General features: G+C 34.9%; 1 protein-coding gene across 4 annotated transcripts in view; it reads right to left on the reverse strand.

Moving 5' to 3' along the window:
• Ptger3 (prostaglandin E receptor 3) overlaps positions 1 to 13,962 on the reverse strand; it is a 203,715-nt gene that overhangs the window by 150,687 nt on the left and 39,066 nt on the right. The window contains exon 3 of one of the 4 annotated variants that reach the window (XM_015490508.2): positions 8,800 to 11,853. The exons of the other annotated variants lie outside the window; for them this stretch is intronic. Coding sequence (XP_015345994.2) covers positions 11,836 to 11,853 — 18 coding nt within the window. The 3' untranslated portion in view covers positions 8,800 to 11,835. Of the gene's footprint in view, positions 1 to 8,799; positions 11,854 to 13,962 lie in introns of those variants that run through there. 4 annotated transcript variants of the gene reach the window in all.

Consider the following 13,962-nt stretch of genomic DNA (forward strand, 5'->3'; position numbering starts at 1 on the left):
TGTTTACAGTAACCTTATCAACTAGAAATTATTGATCCAATAGTCCTTTACAGATTAGGAAATTGAGGTGGAATTAAGGCTGTAGACATGTTTTACTAGTTTATATTTGATAAAGAACACATAGGTTAATTTGACCAGTTCATATTTGTTTCTTTGCAGAAGAGAAGTATCATCCTGAGATTCACCTCTTTCTCCATGATTTGTTTTTTTGGTCCGAGTTTGACTGAAGGAAATTGGTACAGGGATTTTTCAAATACCCTTTGTGCTACTGGAAACATTTCCTTATCTCACAAAGTGTTTCTTTCAGCTATTTCAGTGCTGTGACCAAAAGACCTGACAAGAACAACTTTAGAGGAGGAAAAGTTTATTCAGGGTTTTCAGTTTCAAAGGTCTCAGTCCACAGACAGCCAACTCTGTTGCTCTGGGCCCAAGGTAAGGCAGAACATCATGGTTCCACCTCAGGGAAGGGAATGGAGGAGGAAAGAGGCTGAAGAGATGGCACTAAGAAGTAAAGAGACAGCTCCACTTACCAGAAACAAAATATTAACCCCAAAGACATGCCCTCAGTCACTTATCTCTTCCAGCCAAACCCTATCTGGTTACAGTTACTACTTGCTTAATACATTCAAGTGGATTAAGGCACTGATTAAGTTAGGCTCTCATAACCCCATCATTTCACCTCTAAATAATCTTGCATTTCTCACATATGAGCTTTTGGGAGACACCTCATATCTATACCATAACACAAAGGTTAAAAAACTTCAATAAATGTATTTATGTTGATATTTCCTATTATTTCTTTTGCATTCTATGAATTGATCTATATCCTTATCTTCTTATCCTAAGTCTTGAGAAGGTTGAATAAAATTTGTAAGCTTATGCATGTATTCAACCTTAGTTGGAAACTGAGCCAACTTAAGAATGCTGAGCTTGAAATCAATATTAATAATTTGTGGTAGCATAATAATTACCATTTATTGAATGTTTAATATGTGCCAGGCACTGGGTAAGTATTTGCATGCATTATTTCATCTGATGCTTACAATAAATGTGTTCTCTGGTGAAATAATTATCATCTTCATTTGTAGCTAAACAAATCAAAGTTTGGAAAAGATTAAGTTAACTTGATTAAGGTCAGCTGATTAATAAGTTAACTAGGATGTGCCACCAAAATTAGTCTGATTTTAGGTTCCATACTCTCAAATACAATACCATATGTTTAGGCCTCCCAAAATAACACTGAGGAATGGGCAAGGGTTTCAGGATGTCTTTTTCTACATTACCAATATGGTTTACGGATTCTTTGAGTAATTACTACTGCTTTTATAGCTACTAATTACCACTGCTAATGCAACAACAACAATGTCCCCTCCATATTTATTATACCCACAACTCTTCTGAAAGATTTACATATATTACATTATTTAATCCTCAGAAATACCCTGTAAGGTAAATGCAAAAATTCCAATCCTTTATATAAAGACACAAAAAATCTTAATGAATTTCAGTAGTTTCAAGTTCTACAGCTATTAACTCAAAGTCCCAGATATAACTCCATAACACATACTCTCACAACCCTAAGGTGATCTGACCATGAGACTTCTCATCCAAAACCAAATTCTATTAATTTCTTTGGCATTCTCGTTGACTCTTACGTCTCTACAAGGACATTCCTCCCCGGCTTCCAAATGGCTGTGTTTGGCAAATAAGAATAATTCCTAAGGTTGAGTGGACCACTCTTCATTCAGTGAAATGGACGGTATTTTCCATTAAAAAAAACTCAAGCAATGTAATCATCGATTGTTATTTTAATTTTTTTTTCTGAACCCCTTGTCATATTAAAACCTGCTCTTATGAAATGGTATTCAAAAATTACTGTTATTTTTTAAAAATATGTTATTATTAATAACGAACCATTATGAAAAAATTTCCAGGCTCCACATTTAATGCAAATTATATGGAAGTTGGCAGCCAGAAGGGAATTTATACTGAATCATTTGCCCTAAGCAATGGCTCATTTAATGTATTTTAATTAATTCTAGGCCAATAAAAACTTTTTAAATAAAGATTTGTAGGTAATTGGGTTGAATCCATTCTGAATAAATGTCAACTGAGTCCTAAGCTGTCTGAGACTGTTGAATATTTATATTAAAATTGTCAAAAGGTAATGTTCAAAAGAAAAACAAAACAAAGATAAACGCCCATATGCACTGATTTTTCAAGTGAACAAAGCTTGCATGGGTTGCCCTTGGAATTCATTTAGCATTGACAACAGAATTTGAGTTTTAAAGATCTAAAGATTGCATTGCTTTGAGCAAAATGTTCTACACTGTTCTAATCCATCTGACTGGTGGAAATCAGAGAGCAGTCCATTGAAGAGAAAAAACACTAAATGCATCAAATCTATTTTACCTGTTAGCAATAGGAGAAGGAAGACTCAAAAACAGGGGGCAGGAGTCCTTTCTCAAAGACAAAATATGCTCCACTCTGAAATTGCATTTTGCAGGAAGAAGCTAGAGCAAATTTCAAAATTAAGCTGAGGGAGACCATAAACAAGATGATTCTGCTGCTGACAAATGGCCTGCTGTCCTTTCTTCTGTCCTAAGTTTTACAAATTCTCCTCAGAGTCCCTCTGTAATTAGAAAGCAGAAGTAAAACCTTCTGCTTTTCAGCCTCTCAGCAAGCCTGCTCCCAAGTTACCATCAGGAGAGGCAAGATGAACAAAAAAATGAAAACAAACAAACAAACAAAAAAGGGCTGGAAGAGATGCCATCTTTAATAAACTAAACCATAATAAGCTCTTAGCTTCCACAAAACCCGCAGGCCAGGCAGGAAGTGGAAATGCAGCTTCTCTGTTCAGACATCTGCTGCCAGGAAGCCATTATTTATTTGCCCCATTGCAAAAGTGGTCCTGTATCTAACACGGAAGGGTCTGAATGTTTGCAGGAGTGCACATGTGCCCAGATTGAGCATATGGACATTCAAATTTTTGCTGAGAATCTTGTTTGCTGAATCTAATCAGTACTGCTGGAAAAGCTGACTCTTCATGACTGCCCAAGGCATCAATAATAGAGTGAATGACTTTTGAAACTGACCAGATAGCAATAATAGAGTAAAAGCCTTTCCTTTAGTGGGTTTTAGAGTAGCTGTCAGAGATAAACTTGAAGCTTCAAAAAAATAATCACAGAATAATTATTTGCTCAGTGATTACATGATGATATTTAACTGAAAATAAGGCATGAGCCCCCGCTTCACTTCTCAATAACTCTGTGGACTTGGTGAGGAATCAGTCTATGAACCTCAGTCTGTTCACCTGGAAAGTACTGATAACAGGATCTACCTTGTGGCATTGACATGAGAATTTGGTAACATACATGAATAAAGATGCCCCATAAAATGATGTCTAACACTGTTTTTAAAACTGGTCTTATTACTGTTCATGCTTGCTTGAAATCATTCTCCTTCCATTCCCAAGAGTTTGGCTCCTTACATATTCCTAATAAGAAGCCTTTCAAAACAAATGTTGCCAAAATGAGTGAATAATTTACCAAATACAAAGAGATGGAATCTAGGCAACAGGGTAACCAATTAAAGAGAGGTAAAAGAATGAAGAAAAATTGTGTTCTTGATGTAATGAGAAGATGGACACAGAGCTAAACCTAGCAAAACAGAAAATCAACATATGAAGACTAAATTTGATGAAGCAAGAAATCATAATGTAAGTATAGAGATAGGGTAACCTATGCTAGAAGAAAGGTTAAAAAAAAAACTGAATATAGGGTCTCTGGAGGCCAGAGTGGTGGGGTAGGGGTTAGGGTTAGAATGTGATTGTGGGTTTCATAAGTCTTTTAGCACAATTTATTTTTATAAAGAGTTGTACATGTTTTACTAACAAATTATTCAAGAAAAGAATTCATTTTAGAAAAAAAATACACAGTTGAAGTATAACAAGTATCTCTCTCTCTCTCTCTCTCTCTCTCTCACACACACACACACACACACACACACACACACACACTCACATGCACACATACATACAAACATTACTAAGCCCAAATGTAGAAAAATCTCCCTGACTTAACTCTTGCAACAATAGTTCCTGAGCTGCAAATAAATAAATAGCACTCATGGTCTACTGAAAGCACAGGATTAGGTAGTTTAGAGGGAAAGGTGGGAGAAAAGATTAACAAATGCTAGGCTCCCCTATTCAAGAATCTTAGAATCGTTGAGAAAGAGCTCAATCACACGAGGGAGGGAGGGTGGGAAAATAAAAATTCTTTTTGGTGAAAAAAAAAAAAACAGAAACTTTTCATGAGTATTGTTCTCTTTGTCTCCTAGAGGTTTCATTTGTCTCTAACACTCAGGAGAAAAAAATTCGTCTATGAGAGGATGAGCTTTGTTTCCAGAGGCCAGACACTACCAGAGAGAAGGGAGGATCACTGTACCTAGATACATCAATCCTTTATTCTACAGATGAGGCTGAAGCTAAGCATCTTTCCTAGGTTGACACGTGAGGTTTGGGACCAGAATCAATCTTCTAACATAACTTGGGCATTCTGGCAAGTGTGCAAATGCCCAATTTGAAACAGGGAAGGTTGTACTAGACCTGTTTGAGATAAGCACAGTCACAATTAACTTCCCTCCACTAGTGAAATGAGAATAATAAAATAATATCAAGCACTCATATAGCACTTTCAATAGTGTCTTTATCATCTAATTTAATCCTAATAATTCTTGTGCTGATGAGAAAATTCCAGTTTGAAGAAGCTTACTGAATTGTCAAGGGAAAATAACCTGTGAATAAAAAATCAGAGTTGTACCTAGGCACTTTGTTCAGTGGGGAATCGTTTGTTTTTAATTATGACACAAAAATAGCATTTTTGTGAAATATGACTTTATTTGAAAAATACTTTCAGTTCACAGTTTTTTTAGTAGTGATAAAAAAGTAAATCATTTTAGCTTTGAATTATTAATTTTCTGAATGGATTGTAGCAGGTATATTCAAAATGTCCATGGTCTGAGAAAATTTAGGATAATAAGGGTTGTTCATATTTAATTAGGTCTGTACAACATTTAAGGCCCTGATTTCCCTTGGCATATATATATANATATATATATATATATATATATATATATATATATATATATCAAGATTATTTCTCCAAATATTTTCAAGTAAAAGTTAATTTTGTACCCAAATGCTTAGTAAAGATGTTAAAGCAAAACTAAACTAAACTAAACTAAAATAAATGAACAAGAATTACTGAAAACAGGACAACCAAGAGCCATTACTTTTCTCTAATAATGGCCTTTCGTGGATCTTCTAAGAAAACTCTAAACCACTGACCCATACAAATCAACTTGCTATGTTATGCAGATACTTCCACAGCTGACCAGTTCATGGACACACATCCAGAATGCAAGATATTCTGGTATTAGAGAGCTCTTTCTAATTGACAAATACCTTGATGCTCTAAAAATCTCATTTCCAATCTTCCTCAATAAAGCAATAGAAATACAAAGATAAATGTCATTAATTGCTCCATACTTTTCCCTCCAGAGATGTACAAACTGTAAACAACAATTCAGCATTCTACTAATAGCTTTAAGGATTTCCTTAAAGCATTATTAATTATACATTTGTAAGAAGGTCTAGTGAGTGCATGCCTTGCATTTTTACACAAATGTTCAATCAATAAGGTAATTCTTGCTGTTTTCATTCTAAATAGCAATGCACAGTTTGAATGTATAAATAAATAAGTCTATATACAGACCATAGAAAAATGAAGTTATATTCTAACCAAATAGCTTGTTTGTGTATAGATTATGTTTTTTGTGGGGGGTGATATTTTAATTGAATTTTGAAAAATGACATTTTAAATCATTCCTGCTGAACCAGCATGAGAAAATACTAAAACAACCTCTTGGCTGAAGGCAAATGTCATTGAATAATTTGTAATTTATTTTTTAAAAAATTGTTATTTCACTTTTTAATTTATTTTATGATGAAAGTCACATATTTCTCCTCTTTTGAATTGGATTTTGTTGTTTCTTATCCTCATATGATAATTTTTAAAATAATTGCAGTGTCTAATAATAACTCTATCTCAATTATACTGCTTTGCATTATGGTTGTATAGTGAGATATCAGGGAATTTGGGTATTCACAGGGAACTAATTATATTGGTTTGAGTTATAGTTTTAGATTTTCTAAACAAACCTGGAAACTCACTTGGGCCCTTAAATCATAAAGTCTCTGTCACAGCAAGATTGCTTAATATGTGTCCATAAATTCCTAAGAGGTCTATTAACAGACTTTTGGGGAGGGGGTTGCATGACTTCTGACACTTTACAGAATCCTCTGTGCTTTTGATGGGGAGGGGAGCCAGATCTTTCCTCTGGGTCTTAGAGGGGCCTCTGATTCCCAAGTGATAAGGAAACCATGAGCTATAGCACACTTGTGTACTTTCTAATTAAATTTAACTTTAAAAGGCCTCAGCAGGCTATAATTTCAGAATGAATTTTTTCCAATGTCCTTTTCAAAGTCAGATTCAAATGATCTTGTATATTATATTCAGTCTTCTTTTAAAAATTACATCAGTGTATTAACACAGATTATTCACAGTCTTTGTCAGCCTCAAAAATTATAGTTAATTAATGAGTAATCTTATTCTAATTTAATTATTTTTGGTCAGATTTGGTAAGCAAGTCCATCTTCCCATTTTATATAAATAAGAGGTTTCAGTAGTGTCAGTTATAGAGATCATGACTTGAACTCTGTTATCAAAATGCATGCTAATGACTCTATATCTGAGGAATCACAGATGAAGGCAAGAGAGGCCCAACCTTACCAAGAGACATTTGCCCAAGATTTCACAGTCCTTTTATAAAAATCGTCTTTCAGAGGAAGTGAGGCTTCTACAGCTCTGTCACACAAATCGATGTGCAGAGCCCATTCTCTCCTACGAAGCCACCTGTCTGGAAATGTGTCCTAAGTCACAGAGCATTATAACAAGAGTGTTTGAAAGTTCCAGGAGAAAAGGACTCCCTTCAGATATCCCTCTGAGAGACGTATAACCCTAGGGCCTCTTATCGAAAACAGAAAAGGGATTGGAGGCATCAATAGAAAGAGGATACTTTCTGAGAAATTGTACCTCCTCATCTGTGAATGGGTTTATGTGATTATGGAAGCTGATCAGGGCCTGTGGTGATCCAGGCATTGTTGTAGTGGTCGCACCACATTTTTGTGCAGTCAGACATAAATGGGTATTCTAGAGTGTCTACTCCAGGAAGTACAACACCGCCTGTCAGGACCAAGGCCTTGTCCTGCAACTACTACATAGTGTCAATTTAGTGGCCCTGGCCGTTGCCAAGGCAGAGGTTCCATCTGGGGTCTCATGCCTCCCATGGCAACTTTGGCAATGTCTGGGGCTATTTTTAATGGAACAACGAGGGACACATTACTAAAACCTAGAGGGTAGAGACCAGGACTGTCATTAAACAACCTAGGATGTGTAGGATCTACCCACATTCTCCAATGGCACTAGAACTCAGTCCACTTGAAGCCTGTGTCAATTGTAAAGCTTTGAACAGAGTAAAGTGAAAATATCCTGAAAAGTTCTTTCCTCCTGAGTTAACAGCTTCTTCTTTCTCTGAAACGTCAATTACATGTCATCTTCTCCAGGAGACTCTTTCTCATTTCAGCATCATGTCCCCCAGGGGCTCTCATGGTGCCATATGCTTATTTCCTATTCCCCAAGTAGATTATAAAGGTGTTGAAAGTTGGAGGTTTTCATTAATCCTTATGTCTTAGCACCTTCCAGAACTTGAATTATAACAGAATTATAACAGAACAGAATTATAAGTACACAACAGCATATGTTGAAGGGAAGAACAAGCCTGGGAAATGGCTTGGATTCTCCGTATCCAACATCCAGACTGGATTTATTCAAGACTATAATCAAAGCACAAGGGCATCAAGGATCTTTGACCCCATGTCCTTTGAGGACATGGAAGTGGGGAAAGTCTCACCCCGTGGCAGTGTTGGCAGTCTATCACAGAAGTGCACATTTCTGGGCAGCCATACCAACAGCAGCTCTAATGATTTCTACCTGAAATGCTATACAATGAAGATGGTAGAGATCCAGTCCCAGGTCTTAGAAGCCTCCTGAGAGAGGAATGAGGGACCAACATTCTCAGATGACTTTTCTTAGTGGGAAGGACAGCAAGCTCAATGTGCCACTTTTAATGAACTTGACTGTGCAGTCTACATTCAACAGAGATTTTTTTTCCCTTCACTGAAGGAAGAGTGGCCTGAATAACATGCAGAGCAGGGTAGTGGGACAGCCCAGCACTCCTCTCTACGAGGACTCAGCTCTCACCAGTACCTAGATATTGTCAGTTGAAGGATCTGATTATGAATAGGCACAATTCTTATCTTGGCTGCCTGTAGACTACATCAGAATCCAGAAGAAAGAGGAAAAACTAATTCAGAATAATTTGTAATATGCTTTTGTGTCAAAGACAATAATCTTGGAATTATAACCTGAAGAAGTATCATGTTGAAAATGGGAAAAGAATCTCTCTCTGATTCTAAAAAATTAATGATACTTTTTTTCTGTGCATGATTATGGAAAATAAAACAAAATTATCTAATTGTGCCATACAGCATTGGGCTGCTGCATTATATTGTGTTTTTATTTGACAAAGCATGCCAAACAGGATTTTGACAAAATACTTAATACAATTGTAAGTTAAATATTCCTGACATGGGTTGGCATCAGGAAAAAAAGACAGGGACATTTTAGAACATTCAACTTTATTTTCCATTGACAAACACAACATAAATAACATACATTTATTAAATACACAGACTATCTATGACTTAAATGCCATAAAATTCTAATGTACTTTTCATAGTCTCTTTTATTCTTCATCTACACAATATTAAAGATCAGCCATTAAAACACACTGGATTATATTTTTAAATGTACTGAAGATAACTGCACAAAGTCTTTACATAGAGGTGACAAAACATACCTTCCCACTTAGCCAACTTATGTAGGGATGGGATGCTGAGGAGAGGGCATGGAGATCCACATTCTTCTATACTGATCTTCAAGTAGGGGTTCAAGTTCCAGTGATGGAACTTCCCTAGGTGCACTATGTAAATGGAACTATATCTGTTTGTTGTGAACAGATCAATATAATCAAAGCCTATTTTTAGTCATCTTAGACAGTCTCATGCCATTTGTACAGAAACATTTGATAAGAGAGAGTAGGTAAAATAATTTCCTCCCTTTCTTCAAGACTACCCGAGTGAACTTGTCATTTTCTTTTACAGAAAAGAGCCGTGGCCCTTCCTAGCTTTGTCCTATCAGTGAGCAAAGGTGCAAAGATAAATGAATTCCATTCCTCTCTTTGCTTCTGTAGGCTGGCCTAAAAGGACAAAATATTTTAACAGGATGGAAGTGAACAGGTTTTCTCCCTTATCCTTAAGTTCTCTATCCCATCTCCTGTGCCTACCTATATATATATCCTTCCAAAAGTAGAATATTGAAGAGTATCAGAAAGTTGTATGCATTTTTCTTTGTTTACTAATACAGCTTTGCTTTCTCCAGAAACTAAAAATTATATAAGGAAACTATTTTCAAATTACTATTAATGGATGATTGGCTAGACTTCAGCTGGGTACCTGATTTATACTAATTGATACTAATTAATTAGTATTAGTTATACTGTTTGATACTAATATCAAAGAATTAATAACTGATTTATACCAATATCAAAATATTCCAATTCTAGAGATGGTGACAACAAAATTTAGAGTTGCAGATTTGAAAATTATTTTATATAGGAGGTCAACTCCAAAGTGCCCTCAAAAAAAGGGAAAGAATAATTTGTTCCTGGTGATCTTTCTTCCCTTCCTCTCTTTGTTCCCATAATAAAGTTTCCCCATCACATCAGACTCAGATCTTTTCACATTCTAGGGCACTGGCATATTAGAAATGTGAAGCCACTCTCTCTCCTCTGAATACAATCCTGGCTTATCTCCAGTTGTAAATCTATCTGTTACTTTCTCTCTACAAGAAAATAGGTAGACAGGTTAGAGGAAAGAGGAGTAGGGAGAAACAGACCAGCTCCTAAAGAAGAAATATGTAACCCAATAGGTATTTGGATTGCTTATTATGTGAAACTCACTGATGCAAAGCTTCTGGAAATAATTTTCATCCCCAATAAAATAACCGTGTGACTTATAAATGAATACGTTGCATATCTGATGGAATTGTATTTCTAGAGGCTCATAAGTTACTCTGCTTGTGTTATCGTAATGTCATGGTGTGTAATGGACTCTTCATCATAGGAATTATAAGACAGAATACATCAAATAAAATATTTCCCTAATTCTCTGATTCATGTTTCATCTGTAGTCTCCATCTGTTAGTTTCCTTGTAATGCTAAACTGATCTCAACTACTTAACAAATGTGTTATATGAATTTAGACTGACTTAACTTTCATAAACATGTCTACCACATCATGAAACATCACAGACATATTTTACCTCTTCTCAGCATATTATTGCAAGAAGAAAAAACATTCGTATGGACTTGGCCACAACTGCAAGATTTTGTATATTTATTTACACCTCAATTTTAATAGATTTTGAAACATGTAAAAACACCAAACAAGCAATAAATAAGAATCTGTGAAAAAATATGTCATGGCCTACGGCATAAAGTTTTTATTTAATTAAAACAGAATTTTTGAAGTTATTCTAATTAAGCTTTTAATGTCTTTATATTAATAAATCGTCTGCAGTCTCATTATGTCACTCATCTCAGCATCTTGTATATTTCAAGAAGCTTTTGGGACTGATTTGTGAAAATAAGTAGGCAATATACAAGGCAAAAGTTTCAAAGAACAAATTTTTTTTTCTGTCTCTAATTTGATCTTAATCCAAAAGAAGTATAAAATGATTGTCACATGCTGAAGATCAAAAGTGGATCACTAATTTGGAGTCAAGCACCAACAAAATGTAAGAAAAACATTAAATAAATAAAAGACCTAATCTACTTGAAATTTCTAATATTGGAATAGCGACAAGAAGTGACCACGTTCTCAGAATACTGCCTGTCATACTTTTTGTTATTCAATGTCAGCATGGCCAGAGGATCTTTCATAGTTAACTTACATGAGGTTGTACAATTCGTTTCTGTCAAGTAATCTTTTATAGAAAAAAAAGTTGCATTAAGGAGACATATATGTGTACCTTTAACTCAGTGTAGTTTAAATCTGGTCTGACTAAACACTTGCATTTACTTAGAATATCTTGGTATACAGCATTAGGTAAATTCGGTATATATTAAAATAATACATTTTGTTTCTTCAACTGAACACTATTTTTAAGACTTTTGCCTTTGGTTTTTTTGTTTAAAAATTAACTGTTCATATTTGAAAAAAATGCCTTCCTTCTTTTCTATGACAGAGCACAGTGTACCTATTTATTATTTGAAAAAATTGTACACACTGTGGACATTACATATATTTTTACATTCCATTCACTTGCTTCTTTCCTTGTGGTTTTCTGTGTCTCTAATTGCTTTTTTTAACTAACACTTTGAAGTTTAGGAATTGTCATAATTTATGCATTTTTTTTTCCTGTTCAGATATTTTAGCAGATTGTGTACCCCCACCCCCCCACAATCCCAAAAGACCCTTGCCACAATTAAGCTTTTCCTCCTGTCAGATCAGCAGGATGTCCGTAGAGGTTATTGTGGTCGGTAGTTTCCTCTTTCTTGTAAATGCCAGGTTTACACACAAAAGGTGTGCCAGAGTTAGTCTGCAAGCTTGTCCTACAAAAAGATATTATCTCTGTTTTCTTGGTAAAATCTTGTGAAACCTGTGCCCCCGCCCCCATGGATATAAAGTTCAAAGAAATTTTCTGAAATCTTTGTTCAAAGGAAAAATTCTAGAGCCACAAATCTGAATCCTGCAGTCAAGAAACCTGCTTCCTAAAAATTCTTCAGGTGTCCAGCCTCTTCTGTCCTACTTCAATATATGCAGAGATAAACAAAGTATCTGAGAATAAACTTAAAGGCTAATCAACTTGCACTTAGAAACAGATATGACTCTCTGCAGTAACCATAGATGTCCACTTTCTAATGACCCTAGAACCTTTGTACAACATTCTGAAATCTAATCTCAATTATCCTCAAAGACTGAAATCATTTGGGATTTTTATTTCTGTTTGGGTTTCCCTGGACTAACACATGGCTGTCTACATAACAAAACTCACATGTTATTCATATATTCCTTTTCAAGCTTGTTTATAAATGGCCATTTATCCACTTCTACCATGTATCTCCTGGACAGAAATTTATTTAGTGTTGAAAATAAGTTTCAGGCTCTTTTTTCTTTCTGTGTTTTAATGAAAAATGATATTTTTTGACAGTAATCTCCATTATCATTTGGAAATATGACTCCTAAATTATTAATACAAATAAAGCACTTTGTTGTAAAACAACAGGGTACTGCACTTTGGAAGATAAATTTGTATCCCCGTAATTAAATTAGCAGGAATCTTTCAATTTATCAGCTTTCTGGACTGCAATGGTATGAAGCATGTCAACATTATGGCATGTGCCCCACCAAGGAGCATGCAGCTTGGGGAGACTTTCATTCATTCACTGAACAAGCATTTATTTGACAATTTTGATTTTCCAGATGCTATAATCAAAACAGGCTCATGCCATTCAAATCTACTATCTGATTATCACTGGGGGTCAGAGGACCACCCACCAGGAAAAGTTTTTTTTTATTGTACAGTCCATTAAGTTCCTTGGATTTCCCCCCGCCCCATCCAGAGAAAAAAGTAGGTAGTTTTGTCCTATATCCTGTGTAGTAACCAATGGGATAATGTAATTCTGTGACATATAGAAATTTTTATAATGGGGTATAGAATAGGTTTTCCCCATCTTTTTAAGAAAATCTTGATTACTGAAACCATCCTGAATTATATGAGCACTTTCAGCAGATTTTTATCTTCTGACTCAGTTTGACATGGTGACTTAAAGTGATTGTTCCTGATTGACCCAAGCTGGTATATACACATATGTAAATCTAACAGATATATCATACATGTTAAAATTAATAATTTTCCAAATGCCTACTTAAACACAAAGAAAAATGCCATTTCTATAAGAAGTATAAATAAATCTCAAACATTGAAGAACTAGAAAGCAATGAACTATAAATTAAAATCTTCACATGAAAATGTTAATGAGTTTATAAAATGAAAATATCAAAGAATGTGAAAAGTATCTTGTGAAGTCTTAAATTACAGGATTGTTGCTATCAGGGAAATTTTTTTAAAGTGCAATTCCCCAAACTTAATGTAGTGATTTATTTATGCCACAAAGATGTTAAGCCTAGCTTTCATAGTTTGCATGTGAGAGGACTGTAGAGAAAAGTAACAAATATTAATGCATATTTAGATAGAGCCACTTTGAAGACAGGGGACAGAAAGTTAGTTGTGAGAAGTCAATATCAATTTTCTCATTCAAATGAGCCAAACTATGGAAAGTCTTTTTTGAGCTTTCTAAATATTTGCTTGTTTTACAATCCAACTTGGTATTTAAAGATCCAAAAGACTTGAGAATTCTTCTGGTGGAAAAGTCAAGGGAAATATACTAATATGTAGTGTTCAAATCAGTCCTATATAAATAGCATTTTGAAAAATCACTGATTCTCATGGATCACTTTCATGAATCATCTCCAGAGTTGTCGGAATGTAAAATGTTTTCAAAAGAAAGAACATTTAGCAATTTGGGGTAGCCGCAAACTCTACGATACTTGAAATAAGAAGGTTTGGCTCTCATTCAGATAAGAAGTAAAACTATATATCAACCTACCAACACTTAAACTTTGTAAGGTTAGGACCTAATTTGATATATTGAACAATA

Source organism: Marmota marmota, unplaced genomic scaffold (assembly GCF_001458135.2).
Source record: "Marmota marmota marmota unplaced genomic scaffold, marMar, whole genome shotgun sequence".
Classification (NCBI taxonomy): domain Eukaryota; kingdom Metazoa; phylum Chordata; class Mammalia; order Rodentia; family Sciuridae; genus Marmota; species Marmota marmota.